The sequence below is a fragment of the Oncorhynchus mykiss genome, chromosome 19 (genome assembly GCF_057628025.1).
Source record: "Oncorhynchus mykiss isolate SJ-2025 chromosome 19, ASM5762802v1, whole genome shotgun sequence".
Lineage (NCBI taxonomy): Eukaryota > Metazoa > Chordata > Actinopteri > Salmoniformes > Salmonidae > Oncorhynchus > Oncorhynchus mykiss.
Window position 1 is genome coordinate 26,425,605 of NC_143040.1, and position 17,512 is coordinate 26,443,116.

At 42.6% G+C, this 17,512-nt stretch overlaps 1 protein-coding gene across 1 annotated transcript in view; it reads left to right on the forward strand.

Moving 5' to 3' along the window:
- The first annotated feature begins 1,271 nt into the window (after positions 1–1,271).
- Positions 1,272–17,512, forward strand: part of LOC110497458 (melatonin receptor type 1A-A) — a 56,758-nt gene continuing 40,517 nt past the window's right edge. Inside the window, exon 1 of the mRNA XM_021573568.3 lies at positions 1,272–1,766. Coding sequence (XP_021429243.1) covers positions 1,583–1,766 — 184 coding nt within the window. The 5' untranslated portion in view covers positions 1,272–1,582. The remainder of the gene's footprint in view (positions 1,767–17,512) is intronic.

The following is a 17,512-nucleotide window of genomic DNA, read 5'->3' on the forward strand; positions in this document are numbered from 1 at the left end:
ACACACACACACACACACACACACACACACACACACACACACACACAGAAGGATAATGGGGAGAGGGAGAGCTGGAGGGAAAGAGAGTGAATGAAAGACAGAAGGGGAGAGAGAATTAGAGAGAGAGAGAGAGAGAGAGAGAGAACATAGCCCACACAACCTTTTTAATGAACTGCCATACTCACAGCAGACATATTAGTGGGATGTCTCCACATTAAAGTTGCGTTCGCATGGCAGAGGAGGTTTGGGTGACAACCCCTCAACAGCGTGTGTGTGTGTGTGTATAAGGGGAGGTGGAAGTGTAAAGTACCTGCCATGTGCTGACATTTGTGTGTGTCTGTGTGTGTGTGTGTGTGTGCTTGTACGTGCGTGTGTGTGGGCATTTGTGCAGAATAAAGCGATCATAAATGTACTTATAGGTCGCAGGGGCGCAGTTTCCTTTGGTAAAATAAACATAACCGTAACCGTAGCCGTTTCGAGTCAGTTCCACTATATTCCCCCAGCTCAGCTACAAGCAGTCTCCTCAACCTGTCTCGATAAGTCTGCACATTACTATATAGTGCACTACCTTTGATCAGATCCCAATGAGCCTTGAGCAGAACTAGTGCATGGGGTGCCATTTGAGATGCAATTCATGTTTCTATTTTCAGAGTTTGTAGTTTATCTTGATATTCTGTGGTACTAATCATGTGGATTCTGCTTTGCAACACATACACATTGAGAGAGAGAGAGAGAGAGAGAGAGAGAGAGAGAGATGCACATGACATTATATTCTCTCATCCTGACCTATATATTGTGATCTAACATATCTTCTGGATTTACATCCGTACATCTGTCTAAATCTTTCTGTCTCTCCATAACAATTGTACATATGTTATTTGAATAAATAATACTTTCTCTATCATAGTAATTGGAATCAATTCCAATAATTGATATTAAGCATAATCATTAGGATCATTTTAATAATGCCATAGGCTAGTCAACATCCTTATATCGACATGTTATAAAAGGTGCATGCTATCTGCTTATTTAAGTGTGAATACATCGATGTGGGAATGGATAAAATATGAACTATTCCTCAGAAATAATGATCAACGAACGCATGAATAAATGAACGAGTCGCTGGAAGCAAAGCAAAGCAATAATTGCGAGGAGAGCTCGCAGCCAGGCTTCAAAACACACCCGGGAAAAAAAAGGAGTGCCGCCGCGTGCCGTCCACTGTTTTTCCCTCTTTCGGGCGCTGAGAGGCAGCATTAGGCTACCACTTACCCGTCACCACCCACGACAGGCTCACTGTAATAACACAATGTTAACATGGGAAGGTTTGGAGTTGCCTCTGAATGTCACATACCAACAATGTGATGCGTACACATATAGCCATGTACGTCTAGACTCTGACACGCGAGCATTGTGACTAGAAGGATAAACAGAAGGTTGTCTACGGGAGCTATAAACGGGCAATATGGAGAGGAGGAAAGCCACGGGAGAATACCACGGCATCCCTGTATCCAAAATGTAGACTACATTTTATGGGACGGGCGGCACGTTTACTTCGCTAATTGGAAAAGTTACAAAATATACAATGATTATCAATGGGTCTTATCTGAACAGGTCGTCGCTGGACCCGTACGAGGAAGTGCTGAATCGCCCTCCGTGGGTTACTACAACTTTGGGGTGCTTCCTCATATTCACTATAGTGGTTGATATTTTGGGCAACCTTTTGGTGATATTCTCTGTCTACCGGAATAAGAAGCTAAGGAATGCAGGTGAGTAATATTGTGCATGAGGTCGGAGGAGCCAAAGTATTGTATTGTGTTTATAAACAAGTTTCAAAGTGTTGTAATTGACACAACATTGTTGTTTTGATACATTTGAGTCCAAAATATGACAACAATAGACCTGCGTTTGGGTAAATCTGTGTACACTTCGCGCGCAATTGTCGAAATGAACAAGGAAAGTAGGCTTATTTCGGATTCAGAAATTGTGATAGGCGTACTACATACATCGATGAAAACCAATAAAGCGCATTGGTCTATCCCAATTAATTTAGCTTGGGTTTAAAGCTACGGTGAAAGTAATGTCCCATTGCCATTTGGAGGTAGCTACCCGAGCGTTATAGAGGATTCCGTGTCAATGTTGGTAGCCTGATTTGATACCTTATGATGTTATACCCCAAACAATGTATGTTATATACCGGTAGGTTTTTATATAGGCTAGTCAAGGATGCCTAAATCGGCATGTCATGAAAGTTAGATTATCGCCCTCGTATTATAACCGTGTATGGACGCGCAAGCTGCTCTGACCAGACCGAATAACCATGTCTAACTAAACACTTCTCTGTTTAAACTCCGAGCGAGCAAAGACGAAATAATAACTAGAGAGTGTCAACGAATGAGGCTCTTCCAAGAATGAAAAATAGACTCGCGGGGATTGATTGACACGCGTCGCCCGAAGCCACTCAAGAGAAACTACAGAATGGACAGCAGTGTATTTTAGGAAACATTTGCGCCACAGCCTCGGCATGCTTAGCTGGGGATTGCGTTTCACATCCTATCAATAGCATGTAACTAAACTTGGAAGTTGAATGAGAACGTCTTGTACTATCCGTTTTATTTTTCAATGGAACATTTGGATTTAGGTGACGGAACGTGCGTCACTTCGGTTTTATGAATTGGGATCGGAGTGGGGCTGCTGTGTCTCGACCAGCCCACACCAGATATTATATAATGTAGCATAGTGATGTTTATGGGATAATGTTGTATGTTGTGTAGTGTGGATATCTTAAATTCGTTATAGTATTGTACTGTGGCGTGATAATTTAACGTATTGTTTGGATGATTATATTCCGAAGTACTGTACTGCTGTAACCCTGTGATAAGAACCTATGGCATTATTGTGTGAGAAAACGCAATAATATACACATCATAAAAATTAAGTACATCGTGATTTGATAAGCTACAGATAAAATGTGCGCCAGATAGAAGTTAGGCTGTTGAGAAAATATACATTTTGTCCTACATTATTACAGACTGGTGTGTTCTCCAAATACCAAATGGACATGCTTTGCGCTCCGGTGCCGCTCTGGCCATTCAATGACAGATTGGATTTCTAGACGAGCCCACATTGTAGATAGATTTGAGTGCTTTATCGTTTACTGGAATGTGTATCTAGCTAAATCACTATTTTTTTTACCCCCCAAATTAGTTTTATTGTCTTTGATGTTTCATGTTATTAGTTGCGTTTGTTTGTCACAGCCTAGAAATAATGTCAAACGCAGAGGATTTGTTTTGTGAATTAAACCAAATGGATTTGTGCCAGTCAAATTAAGGCCCTCCCCCTAATGTGATGAATATGGTTATTATAAAGACTTCCTGTAATTCCTCGTCCCACCCCCCTCTCTATCTTTATTTATCCTTGTAATCACTTCCATTTGAAAAAACATACACCAAATTGCACAATCGCTGTGTCCTGGATATGAGCTTTTAATAGTTTATACAGTAAATAGAATCGAAGATACCGTCAGGTGCAGAGAAAATAGATATATATATATTTTTAAATGTGATATTACAAGTTTGATGACATTTTATGCTGCCCAGTCTGTGACAAACACAGATACTTATTTAGGGAGCACATCTTTGATCTTTGAGGAGGGGAGGTCCGATTCATTTAAATGTAAGTGCACAGAGTTCAATTGATTTATCAAGTGCAGTCTCTCTGTTCATCTCAACAGTCTGACGCGGTTCCTTCTCCTTCTTCTGAATCAATAATGGCTGCATCTCAACAGTCTAAAGTGACGCCAACTCCTTGTCTCATGTCCTTCATTTGCACTGGTTTGAAAGTCCTAATTGTAGTCCCGAATTATTAAACTGCTTCACCTGTCCAGTCCAGCCCTGCCCATTCACATCAGTGCAGATGAAGGAAAGGAGACAAGTCGAGGAAGCAACTTTAGACTATTGATATGAAGCCGTTTTTTTTCCAGTTCAGAGTAGCTGAAGTAGCACTGCTTAAAACTAACAATATGTTAAGTATCTAAGATGTGCCAAATCAATAATCTCCAGTTTAGGTCTCCAGCTAGGCATTTGGTTTGCTAACTTGCTGGCTAAGTGGCTAACTTGCTAGATCAAGCGTCTTGGTTACAGCCGAGACAATTAATCCCGCCCTCGATTAAGATCCCCGCTGCCTTGCTTTTATATTCATTTAATATAATTTTTATGCTTGGAAAGAAATAGCGCCCCCTGTCTGGACTGCTGGCAGTACCGTATACCCCGGTATGGTCCAGGAACGGTATGAAGGTATGAAATACCGCCCAACCCTAGTTAGAATATTTTCTTTCTATGAAACCATTTACAGTACATTGACATTAATATCCATTCAGTCTTTTGTCAGCTTTCTACACAACAATAATTAGCTTTGTATGATGTCATCAATAATGGACGTATGTCACAGGCTTTTTTCACGTGAGTCACGTGAAAAAAATGATTTCTCTCTCTTAACACTGTTTCCACAACAGCATTTGGCAAGTACTAACATCCCTTAAGCAGGCCAGCCACCCGGTTTCCCTGTATCCTTAGGTTCATGCCTTTCAGGAGCGTTTGCAATTTCTCAGCCCAGTTCCCAAAGATGGTGCCTGTCCTTCTATTCAAGCCAAAGAAAAGGAGAAACCCTGCATTGGCAAATCGTATACCTCATGGCAGCCATATTGATTGACACAGAAACTTTTCTTTTGTACTTTCTAGGTCTATCTGCCCATGTGGCCTGCCCCTCTGCCAGCGAACAGAATGGCTGTGCCGCAGGAGAGTGTGTGTGTGTGTGACTGCACATTGAACTCTGATCTGAAGCACTCTCTCTCAACCCAGCGATGTAGCATTGTTTTCCATCCTTTCAGAAGCAGAATGTTGTTTGTGTGCCAAAGTTTTGTATAGATGCTACATGCACGCACACGCTTGTGTGTGTGTTTGTAGTACACCAGGCACAACAACAGTGTTTACTTCTCATGTTGTGTATGATTGAGGGCAAGTCATTCAATTCAATTCATCATTCAGGTTGTAACAGACAGTACATCTTGGCAACAGAGAACTTGAAGACATGACATACATGTAAAGTGCATTCGGGAATATTTTCAGATCCCTTGACTTTTTCAACATTTTGTTACATTACAGCCTAATTCTAACATGGATGAAAACAAACATTTCCTCATTAATCTACACACAATTACCCATAATGACAAAGTGAAAATAGGTTTTTATATTTTTTTGCAATTGTTTGAATAAATAAAAAACAGAAAGACCTTATTTAGATAAGTATTCAGATTCTTTACTATTAAACTCGAAATTGAGCTCAGGTAGGTACATCCTGTTGCGGTTGATCTTCCTTAAGATGTGTTTACAACTTGATTGGAGTACACCTGTGGTAAATTCAATTGATTGGACATGGTTTGGAAAGGCACACACCTGTCTATATAAAGGTCACATTTGACCTTGCATGTCAGAGCAAAATCCAAGCCATGAGTTTGAAGGAATTGTCCGTAGAGCTCCGAGACAGGATTGTGTTGAGGCACAATATCTGGGGAAGGGTACCAAAACATTTTTGCAGGTCCCCATTCTTAAATGGAAGGTTTGGAACCACCAAGACTCTTCCTAGAGCTTGCCGCCCGGCCAAACTGAGCAATCGGGGGAGAAGGTTCTTGGTCAGGTAGGTGACCAAGAACCCGATGGTCACTCTGACAGAGCTCCAGACTTTCTCTGTGGAGATGGGGGAACCTTCCAGAAGGATAACCATCTCTGCAGCACTCCACCAAACAGGCCTTTATGGTAGAGTGGCCAGACGGAAGCCAGTCCTCATTAAAAGGCACATGACAGCCAGCTTGGAGTTTGCCAAAAGGCCCTTAAAGAGACTCAGACCACGAGAAACAAGATTCTCTGGTCTGATGAAACCAAGATTGAACTCTTTGGCCTGAATGCCAAGTGTCACGTCTGGAGGAAACTTGGCCCCATCCCTATGGTGAAGCATGGTAGTGGCAGTATCATGCTTTGGGGATGTTTTTCCGTGGCAGGGACTGGGAAACTAGTCAGGATCAAGGGAAAGATGAATGGAGCAAAGTACAGAGAGATCCTTGATGGAAAACCTGCTCCAGAGTGCTCAGGACCTCAGACTGGGGTGAATGTTCACCTTCCAACAGGACAACAACACTAAGCACACAGCCAAGACAACGCAGGAGTGGCTTCGGGACAAGTCTCTGAAAATCCATGAGTGGCCCAGCCAGAGCTCATACTTGAACCCAATACAACATCTCTGGAGAGACCTGAAAATAGATGTGAAGCCCCGCTCCACATTTTTTAAAATTTAAAGTAAAGATATCTTAATAGAAAATGACTCAAGTAAAAGTGAAAGTCGCCCAATAAAATGCTACTTGAGTAAAAGTATTTGGTTTTAATTATACTTAAGTATCAAAAGTCAAATTCACTTCAAATTCCTTATATTATGCAAATCAGATGGCACCATTTTCTTGTTTTTGAAAAAAATGTACAATAAGCAAGGGGCACACTCCAACACTCAGATGTAATTTACAAAGAAAGCTTTTGTGTTTAGTGAGACCGCCAGATTAGAGGCAGTAGAGATGACCAGGGATGTTCTCTTGATAATGTGTGAATTGGACCCTTTTCCTGCTTAGCATTCAAAATGTAACGAGTACTTTTGGGTGTCAGGGAAAATGTATGGAGTAAAGAGTACATTATTTTCTTTAGAAATGTAGTGAAGTAAAAGTTGTCAAAAATATAAATAGTAAAGTACAGATACCCCCAAAAATGACTTAAGTAGTACTTTAAAGTATTTTAACTTAAGTACTTTACACCACTGGTATTTGTACCTGTTTTTCAAAATCTGATTCTACTGCTTGTATCTGATGTGGAATAGAGTTCAATGTAGTCATGTCTCTATGTAGTACTGTGCACCTGTTCTGGACTTGGGGATTGTGAAGAGACCTCTGGTGGCATGTCTTGTGGGTTATGCATCATGGCTTTCCTGGCTGTAAATACATTAGACCTCACTCCCAGATCCCTTAGTTACCTCACAAGGGCAACAATCATAACCACATAACTTCATATAAAGTTACTTTGAAATGATTTGTGCATGCAAAAAAATAGTATAATATCCTCAGATTGTGTTTTTCTGTCTCTGATGTGGAATGGAAAGTATTCTGTGTTTACCCTCATGTGTCACGGTCGTCCTCCTCTTCATCTGAGGAGGAGAGGCGAAAAGGATCAGAGGACCAATATGCAGCGTGGTAAGTGTCCATGGTAAATCTTTAATAAAGAAAGTAGTGAACACTGAAAACTATACAAAACCAGTAAACAAAATAACAACCGTGAAGCTAATGCAAGCTGCGCTGAAACAAGCCATCAACATAGACAATCACCCACAAACAAACAGTGCAACCCAGGCTACCTAAGTATGATTCTCAATCAGAGACAACTAATGACACCTGCCTCTGATTGAGAACCATACTAGGCCGAAACATAGAAATCCCCAAATCATAGAAAATCAAACATAGACTGCCCACCCAACTCACGCCCTGACCATACTAACTAAATACAAAAACAAAGGAAATAAAGGTCAGAATGTGACATCATGAGAACACTTCCTTCACTATGGCCTGACAGAGCTTGAGAGGATCTGCAGAGAAGAATGAGAGAAACTCCCCAAATACAGGTGTGCCAAACTTGTAGCGTCATACCCAAGAAGACTCAAGGCTGAAATCTCAGCCAAAGGTACTTCAACAAAGTACTGAGTAAACGGTCTGATTACTAATGTAAATGTGATATTTCCATTTTGTTTCAAGAAATTTGGTAATATTTCTAAAAACCTGTTTTGCTTTGTCATGATGGGGTATTACAGTACCAGTCAAAAGTTTGATCATACCTACTCATTCCAAATTTGTTACAGTGCCTTGCAAAAGTATTCGGCCCCCTTGAACTTTGCGACCTTTTGCCACATTTCAGGCTTCAAACATAAAGATATAAAACTGTATTTTTTTGTGAAGAATCAAAAACAAGTGGGACACAATCATGAAGTGGAACGACATTTATTGGATATTTCAAACTTTTTTAACAAATCAAAAACTGAAAAATTGGGCGTGCAAAATTATTCAGCCCCCTTAAGTTAATACTTTGTAGCGCCACCTTTTGCTGCGATTACAGCTGTAAGTCGCTTGGGGTATGTCTCTATCAGTTTTGCACATCGAGAGACTGACATTTTTTCCCATTCCTCCTTGCAAAACAGCTCGAGCTCAGTGAGGTTGGATGGAGAGCATTTGTGAACAGCAGTTTTCAGTTCTTTCCACAGATTCTCGATTGGATTCAGGTCTGGACTTTGACTTGGCCATTCTAACACCTGGATATGTTTATTTTTTAACCATTCCATTGTAGATTTTGCTTTATGTTTTGGATCATTGTCTTGTTGGAAGACAAATCTCCGTCCCAGTCTCAGGTCTTTTGCAGACTCCATCAGGTTTTCTTCCAGAATGGTCCTGTATTTGGCTCCATCCATCTTCCCATCAATTTTAACCATCTTCCCTGTCCCTGCTGAAGAAAAGCAGGCCCAAACCATGATGCTGCCACCACCATGTTTGACAGTGGGGATGGTGTGTTCAGCTGTGTTGCTTTTACGCCAAACATAACGTTTTGCATTGTTGGCAAAAATTCAATTTTGGTTTCATCTGACCAGAGCACCTTCTTCCACATGTTTGGTGTGTCTCCCAGGTGGCTTGTGGCAAACTTTAAACGACACTTTTTATGGATATCTTTAAGAAATGGCTTTCTTCTTGCCACTCTTCCATAAAGGCCAGATTTGTGCAATATACGACTGATTGTTGTCCTATGGACAGAGTCTCCCACCTCAGCTGTAGATCTCTGCAGTTCATCCAGAGTGATCATGGGCCTCTTGGCTGCATCTCTGATCAGTCTTCTCCTTGTATGAGCTGAAAGTTTAGAGGGACGGCCAGGTCTTGGTGGATTTGCAGTGGTCTGATACTCCTTCCATTTCAATATTATCGCTTGCACAGTGCTCCTTGGGATGTTTAAAGCTTGGGAAATCTTTTTGTATCCAAATCCGGCCTTAAACTTCTTCACAACAGTATCTCGGACCTGCCTGGTGTGTTCCTTGTTCTTCATGATGCTCTCTTCGCTTTTGACGGACCTCTGAGACTATCACAGTGCAGGTGCATTTATACGGAGACTTGATTACACACAGGTGGATTGTATTTATCATCATTAGTCATTTAGGTCAACATTGGATCATTCAGAGATCCTCACTGAACTTCTGGAGAGAGTTTGCTGCACTGAAAGTAAAGGGGCTGAATAATTTTGCACGCCCAATTTTTCAGTTTTTGATTTGTTAAAAAAGTTTGAAATATCCAATAAATGTCGTTCCACTTCATGATTGTGTCCCACTTGTTGTTGATTCTTCACAAAAGAATACAGTTTTATATCTTTATGTTTGAAGCCTGAAATGTGGCAAAAGGTCGCAAAGTTCAAGGGGGCCGAATACTTTTGCAAGGCACTGTATTTATTTTTACTATTTTCTACATTGTATAATAATAGTGAAGACATCAAAACTATGAAATAACACATATGGAATCATGTAGTAACCCAAAAAGTGTTAAACAAATCAAGGCCACCCTTTGCCTTTAATGACAGCTTTGCACACTTTTTTTAACCCCTTTTTCCTCCCCAATTGGTAGTAGTTACAGTCTTGTCTCATCGCTGCAACTCCCGCACGGACTCGGGAGAGGTGTAGGTCGAGAGCCATGCGTCCTCCGAAACACAACCTAGCCGCACTGCTTCTTGACACAATGCACATCCAACCCGGAAGCCATCCACACCAATGTGTTGGAGGAAACACTGTACACCTGGTGATCTGGTCAGCGTGCACTGCGCCCGGCCCGACACACGAGTCGCTAGTTTACGATGAGACAAGGATATCCTTCCCAGCCAAACCCTCCCTAACCCGTACGGTGCTGGGCCAATTGTGCGCCGCCCCATGGGCCTCTCGGTCGCGGCCGGGTGCGACAGAGCCTGGGCCCGAACCCAGCATCTCTGGTGGCACAGCTAGCACTGCGATGTAGTGCCTTAGACCACTGCGCCACCCGGGAGGCCAGCTTTGCACACTCTTGGTATTCTTTCAACCGGGTAGCCATTTACAGGCAACATTCACACTGAGCTAAAGGGTAGACCTGCCGCTTTCAAGGTGTGGGACTCTAACCCGGAAGTTCCGGGCGTCTGTTGACCAACTGGCAGGTATCTTCACTGACATTTTCAACATGTCCCTGATTGAGTCTGTAATACCAACATATTTCAAGCAGACCACCATAGTCGCTGTGCCCAAGAACACAAAGGCAACCTGCCTAAATGACTACAGACCCGTAGCACTCATGTCCATAGCCATGAAGTACTTTGAAAGGCTGGTGATGGCTCACATCAACACCATTGTCCCAGAAACCCTAGACCCACTCCAATTTGCATACCGCCCAAACAGATCCACAGATGATGCAATCTCTATTGCACGCCACACTGCCCTTTCCCACCTGGACAAAAGGAACACCTACCTGAGAATGCTATTCATTGACTACAGCTCAGCGTTCAACACCATAGTACCCTCAAAGCTTATCATTAAGCTAAGGATCCTGGGACTAAACACCTCCCTCTACAACTGGATCCTGGACTTCCTGATGGCCCCCCCCCCAGATGGTGAGGGTAGGTAGCAACACATCTGCCACGCTGATCCTCAACACGGGGGCCCCTCAGGGGTGCGTGCTCAGTCCCCTCCTGTACTCCCTGTTCACCCACGACTGCATGGCCAGGCACAACTCCAACACAATCATTAAGTTTGCTGACGACACAACAGTGGTAGGCCTGATCACCTACAACAACAAGACAGCCTATCGGGACGAGGTCAGAGACCTGGCTGGGTGGTGCCAGAATAACAACCTATCCCTCAACGTAGCCAAGACTAAGGAGATGATTGTGGAGTACAGGAAAAGGAGGACCGAGCATGCCCCCATTCTCATCGACTGGGCTGTAGTGGAGCAGGTTGAGAGCTTTAAGTTTGATTGTGTCCACATCACCAATGAACTAGAATGGTCCAAACACACCAAGACAGTCTTGAAGAGGGAACGACAATGCCTATTCCCCCTCAGGAAACTAAAATTATTTGGCATGGGTCCTCAGATCCTCAAAAGGTTCTACAGCTGCAACATCGAGAGCATCCTGACTGGTTGCATCACTGCCTGGTATGGCAATTGCTCGGCCTCCGACCGCAAGGCACTACAAAGGGTAGTGCATACGGCCCAGTACATCACTGGGGCTAAGCTGCCTGCCATTCAGGACCTCTACACCAGGCAGTGTCAGAGGATTACCCTAAAAATTGTCAAAGACCCCAGCCACCCCAGTCATAGACTGTTCTCTCTACTACCACATGGCAAGCGGTACTGGAGTGCTAAGTCTAGGACAAAAAGGCTTCTCAACAGTGTTTAACTCCAAGTCATAAGACTCCTGAACAGGTAGTCAAATGGCTACCTGGACTATGTCTGGCTACCCAGTTGAAATGGCTACCCCCCAACCCTTCTTTTACACTGCTGCTACTCTCTGTTTATCACATATGCATAGTCACTTTAACTATACATTCATGTACATAGTACCTCAATTGGCCCAACCAACCAGTGCCCCCGCACATTGGCTAAACGGGCTCTCTGCATTATGTTCCGCCACCCACCACCTGCCAACCCCTTTTTTACGCTAACCATACCTACATGTAGCTACTACCTCAATCAGCCCGACTATGTAGCCTCGCTACTATTATAGCCTCCTTACTGTATATAGCCTCTCTACTGTTATTTTTCACTGTCTTTTTTACTGTTGTTTTTATTTCTTTACTTACCTATTGTTCACCTAATACCTTTTTTGCACTGTTGGTTAGAGCCTGTAAGTAAGCTGTTGTATTCGGTGCACGTGAACAATAAACTTTGATTTGTCCAAACTTTTGACTGGTACTGTATGTGTAGATTGACGAGGAAGAAAAAACAATTTCCTCCATTTTAGAATACGGCTGCAACGTAACCAAATGTGGAAAAAGTCAAAGGATCTGAATACTTTCCAAATGTACAGTATGTCTATATCACAGAGTCCGATTATAGAGTCTGGTGTAAAAGCTATATCAGGTCTACAAGCCATTTGTGTACTATCAATCTTTTCATGTATGCACATTACAAGTTTCAATGGTGTTACGGTAAACTTCAGATCCAATCTTCAAGTCCCAATGAAGTTCTTTAGCTCAAAGCATGACTAGATTTGCTACCGGATGTCCCCAAAGTTTGTTTTCATTTCATTAATGTTATTTTGGATCATCATAGAATCCAAACCCCACTGCCCCTCCAGAGTCTGTTGCTGTAGCTCCAAGCGTAATACATGATTTCTAAGCATATAATACGGCATTAAGTGCTTTGCGTATGTCTCCATTTACGACAAGCGTTTATGGCCCCTAAATATCCCACTGGCTTTGTTGTTAAACCTCTTTAAGGTAAAATCGGCACACAGCGCAGTGGCGTCAAATTAGAGAGCTCAGGGAAAAACAAAAGACAAATCCTCATTTTGGAGGGAAATTGATATATTTTAATTGCAGTGATTCCTCCCAGGGTCCTGTTTGATTTTAATCTAGAGGGAAACCATTTTATATCCCAATTAAACTCTGGATCAAACAAGATTGAGGTTTGTACTTTTGGGACTATTCCATTGTACTAGTCACACCTAACCAACAGCAACTCTAAAGTATAAGAAAGTATTACAATATTTCGATTAGCAAGATTGAGGTTTGTACTTTTGGTACTATTCCATTGTGCCAGACACACCTAACCAACAGCAACTCTAAAGTATAAGAAAGTATTCAATTATTTTGATTAGTTTAGATAGTATTTTATTTTGTGTTTTCACAGAAGTGTCTATTATATACAGAAATTGCACTGCGTTCAAAGAGATTCCACAACAAAAAGAGAAACCTAATATAGTCACAACACCAGACATACAAATTCATTAATTTATTCCTATTTGACACAGGTCTGGTATTTCCTAATCATCTGGATGGTCAATGGACAGCCTAGCATGTTTGAGTGACAGGAAAATACATGGGTGTTGTGAACAAAGCTTTTGTCCACCTCTCTGACAATCTGCTGCTCAATATCTGTCATTGGAGTGTACCAGACAGAAGGAGAGTCCCATTTTGAACCTGTCTTGTGAAGTGCAATGTTAATTTTGCTGTTCATGTTCATTTGCAAAGTATTACCAGAATGTAGTGTGTTGTATTTACTTCACAAGGTTTGGAATGAGTACATTTTGGCACCCGGTCGATTTGTTAAATCCAGTTGCAGTAGTCAACTTCTATTGCGTAGTCGAAACAATATCAAAGTGAGCTGTCATGCTGTTCCATAAAGACGTCAACACCACCTGTTTTCGAGAGACACGCTCAATAGGCTTGGGCACCCGACCGTATATACCCTATACCGCGGTATTTTGAAATACCAGCGGTATGATTTTCAACAGCGTAAAAAAAGGGAGAAATAAATTATCTCCAGCTCAGGGCTTCAGCTATGCATTTGGTTGCTAGATAAGTGGCTAGCTCGCAAGATCACGTTTCTTGGTTACAGCAGAGACAATCAATCTCCTCCTGGATCAACATCCCTGCTGCCTAAATTAGCTTTGTGCGCCCCCCCCCCCCCAAAAGAAAAGGATTAACCCGGTATGGTACAGGAACGGTATGAGTTATGAAAACCTGGGTACTGCCGACCACAGCACTCAATACCCATTAAAGGTCCTTGCTGTGTAGACTGCTGCTTGGACAATAAATTGTGTAAAAAAAACAAAAACTGCTTTTACATTGCACAACCTTCAATGTTATGTCATAATTATGTACAATTCTGGCAAATTAATTACGGTCTTTGTTAGGAATAAATGGTCTTCACAGTTCGCAACGAGCCAGGTGGCCCAAACTGCTGCACATACCCTGACAGAACGCAAGGGAAGTGACACAATTTCCTTAGTTAATATTGCCTGTTACCATGAATTTCTTTTAACTGAATATGTAGGTTTAAAAAAATATACTTGTGTATTGATTTTAAGAAAGGCATAGATGTTTATGGTTAGGTACATTGTTGCAACGACAGTGCTTTTTTTTCGTGAATGCGCTTGTTAAATCAGCACCCGTTTGGCGAAGTAGGCTGTGATTCGATGATAAATCACTGCATTGATTATTTGCAACGCAGGACAAGCTAGTTAAACTAGTAATATCATTAACCATGTGTAGTTAACAAGTGATTATGTTAAGATTGATTGTTTTTTATAAGATACGTTTTAATGCTAGCTAGCAACTTACCTTGGCTCCTTGCTGCACTCGCGTAACAGGTGGTCAGCCTGCCACGCTGTAATGCTCGTCTGAAGAAGTGGACCAAGATGCAGCGTGGGGTAGGTTAATCATATTCTTTAATGATAACCCAAAAAACAAGAAAGAGAGAATACAGCCTTGTAGGGCTCAACAGCAACAATACAAGGACAAGATCCCACAACATAGGTGGGAAAAAAGGCTACCTAAGTATGATTCCCAATCAGAGACAACGATAGCCTCTGATTGGGAACAACACTCGGCCAAACCCAAAGAAATACAAAACATAGAATTTCCCACCCGAGTCACACCCTGACCAAACAAACATAGAGAACAAAAGGATCTCTACGGTCAGGGCGTGACACACGCAGTCTGGAGTGCAATGTAATTGGCCATAATCGGCGTCCAAAAATGCTGATTACCGATTGTTATGAAAACTTGAAATCGGCCCTAATTAATCGGCACTGAATCGGTCGACCTCTAATATAAATCCCAAAAGCGCTCAAACAAAGCAGCAACAGTTCCGCTCTTTCTTCTGTAAGATTGCCGGGACCCCATTTTGACTTCGCTTTTTCTGTTGGCTTTTTCTGTTGGATCAGTGCAGCTATAGGTGATTTGAATGTGGGGTGGAGTGTCACGCGCCAGGTGTCCACTGCTACTCTATGTGAAATTGAACAGCGGCTGGCTGATATGTTTGAAATGCCCCACCACTGTGAACGCTGCTACATCTGACATATTGTTACTCAAACACTGTGCTTGCTCGCTTTCTCCTCTGGCTGCAGGGGAGAAGCTATCATTAACTATGTCCTTGAAACCCCTGTTCCCATTTCTACAGAGACATCGTAGACACGTTGGTCGTATAGACTGTATTGTATACATGAGACATCACTCAATCTTGCAAGGTGAATAACAGTAATCTGCTTCCGCAATCTCTCTGTAGACACAGTTCCTGTCTTCTTTAGTTGCATAACTGTCTCAGTTGGATATGTCTCGCCTTGGTTGATATGCTCAAACTTTTCATCATGTCTGTCAGAGTTTCTACAAAACCATCAGCTGAGATGGCTGAGCTCTTTTACCAAAGAGTTTGCCTCGCTACACTACACAAAGCACAACTTTCCTATCAAGGGAATTGGTACCATTCTTTCAGTATAAGAACATGTTTAAAACAACACCTCAAGGCATCAAAACGATATCCAGGAAGTCACATTGCGATCAACATCTTTGTCAACTCTTACATGTGAACATTGGCCAAAAAAGCTGCATGCTCCTGTTGACGTCATGCTCCTGCTGACCACACTAGGAGTCAAGCAGTGGCGGAGGGATAGGGCACGTTATCAGGACCGTTATCAGGATGGTGGGTAAACTCAGGTGACTCAGGTGAGAGTGGCCGCGGGGTTGCATGACCTTGGGGTGCCTTCGCTGTGTGTATGTGTGTTGGTGGCTTCCCTGAGTGTATGTGTGTGTGTGTGTGTGTGTGTGTGTGTGTGTGTGTGTGTGTTGGTGGCCTCGCTGTGTGTGTGTGTGTGTGTGTGTGTGTTGGTGGCCTCGCTGTGTGTGTGTGTGTGTGTGTGTGTGTCCAAGCTGCATAAATGAATAATGTGTTGGGAAGAAGTGGATTAGAGAGCAAGGCCTGGCTAAGCAACGTTCTCCTTAGTTCTCATCATAACCCACTTAACATCGGCCGTAAAATCAGTCTTAACATCACCACCAGTCAACTAGGGCAATAACAAAAAAAGTGGAAGTCGTCAATACCTCTTCAAGTAGGCTTGCGTGTGTGTGTGTATTTTCTATTTTATTAGGATCCCCATTAGCTGTCGCCAAAGCAGCAGCTACACTTCCTGGGGTCCAACCAAAACATGAAACATGACGTAATACAGAACATTAATAGACAAGAACAGCTGTGTGTGTTTGTACCTTTCATGAGTTACGCCAACAGTACTATTCTCTGTGACACTGTGGTCTTTTCTGGTGATCTGTAAATTGGCCAATGTGAATTCTATTGGAGTGCCGTCAGGTGCATGTGTCTGTCAAGCCACCCTGGAGCAGTGAGCAAACCTAATGAAAGGTTTGGATTGTGTGGTTTGGTTATAAGTCTGCTGTTATCCTCTATTGTGCTAACTCCCATGGGGATGGACAGAGTGGGGGGAAAGAGAGGTAGAGAGAGACTAATAGAGAGGGAGGGATACAGAGACATTTCATCTGTTGAATTTGTTCATTGAAGATGAAAATATAGCAATTTTTTGGGTCCCTCTTTTTTTGCCTATTCCATTCCCACGGCACAGATGTCAATTCAACGTCTATTACTTGTTTGTTCAGCATATCTGAACTGAAATGGCGTGGAAACAATGTTGATTCAAGCAGTGTGTGCCCAATGGGTTGCTATGTCTCTCTTTCTCTCTCTCTTCAATACTTTCACAAGTACCTTAAAAGCCCCTGTGCCCATCCCCCACATCTTCCTTCCTCATCTTTATCCCCCACCTCTTCCTTCCTTATCTTTATCCCCCACCACTTCCTTCCTCATCTTAATCCCCACCTCTTCCTTCCTTTCCCTTCTTTATCCCCCACCTCTTCCTTCCTTATCTTTATCCCCCACCTCTTCCTTCCTTCCTCTTCTTTATCCCCCACCACTTCCTTCCTCTTTTTTATCCCCTTCCTTCCTTCCTTCCTTCCTTCCTTCCTTCCTTCCTTCCTTCCTTCCTTCCTTCCTTCCTTCCTTCCTTCCTCTTCTTTATCCCCACCTCTTCCTTCCTTCCTTCCTTCCTTCCTTCATTATTTCATTCCTCCTCTTCTTTATCCCCACCTCTTCCTTCCTTCCTTCATTATTTCATTGCTTCCTCTTCTTTATCCCCACCTCTTCCTTCCTCTTCTTTATCCCCACCTCTTCCTTCCTTCCTTCCTTCCTTCCTTCCTTCCTTCCTTCCTTCCTCTTCTTTTTCCCCCACCTCTTCCTTCCTCTTCTTTAACCCCACCTCTTCCTTCCTTCCTTCCTTCCTTCCTTCCTTCCTTCCTTCCTTCCTTCCTTCCTCTTCTTTTTCCCCCACCTCTTCCTTCCTCTTCTTTTCCCCCCACCTCTTTTTTCCTCTTCTTTATC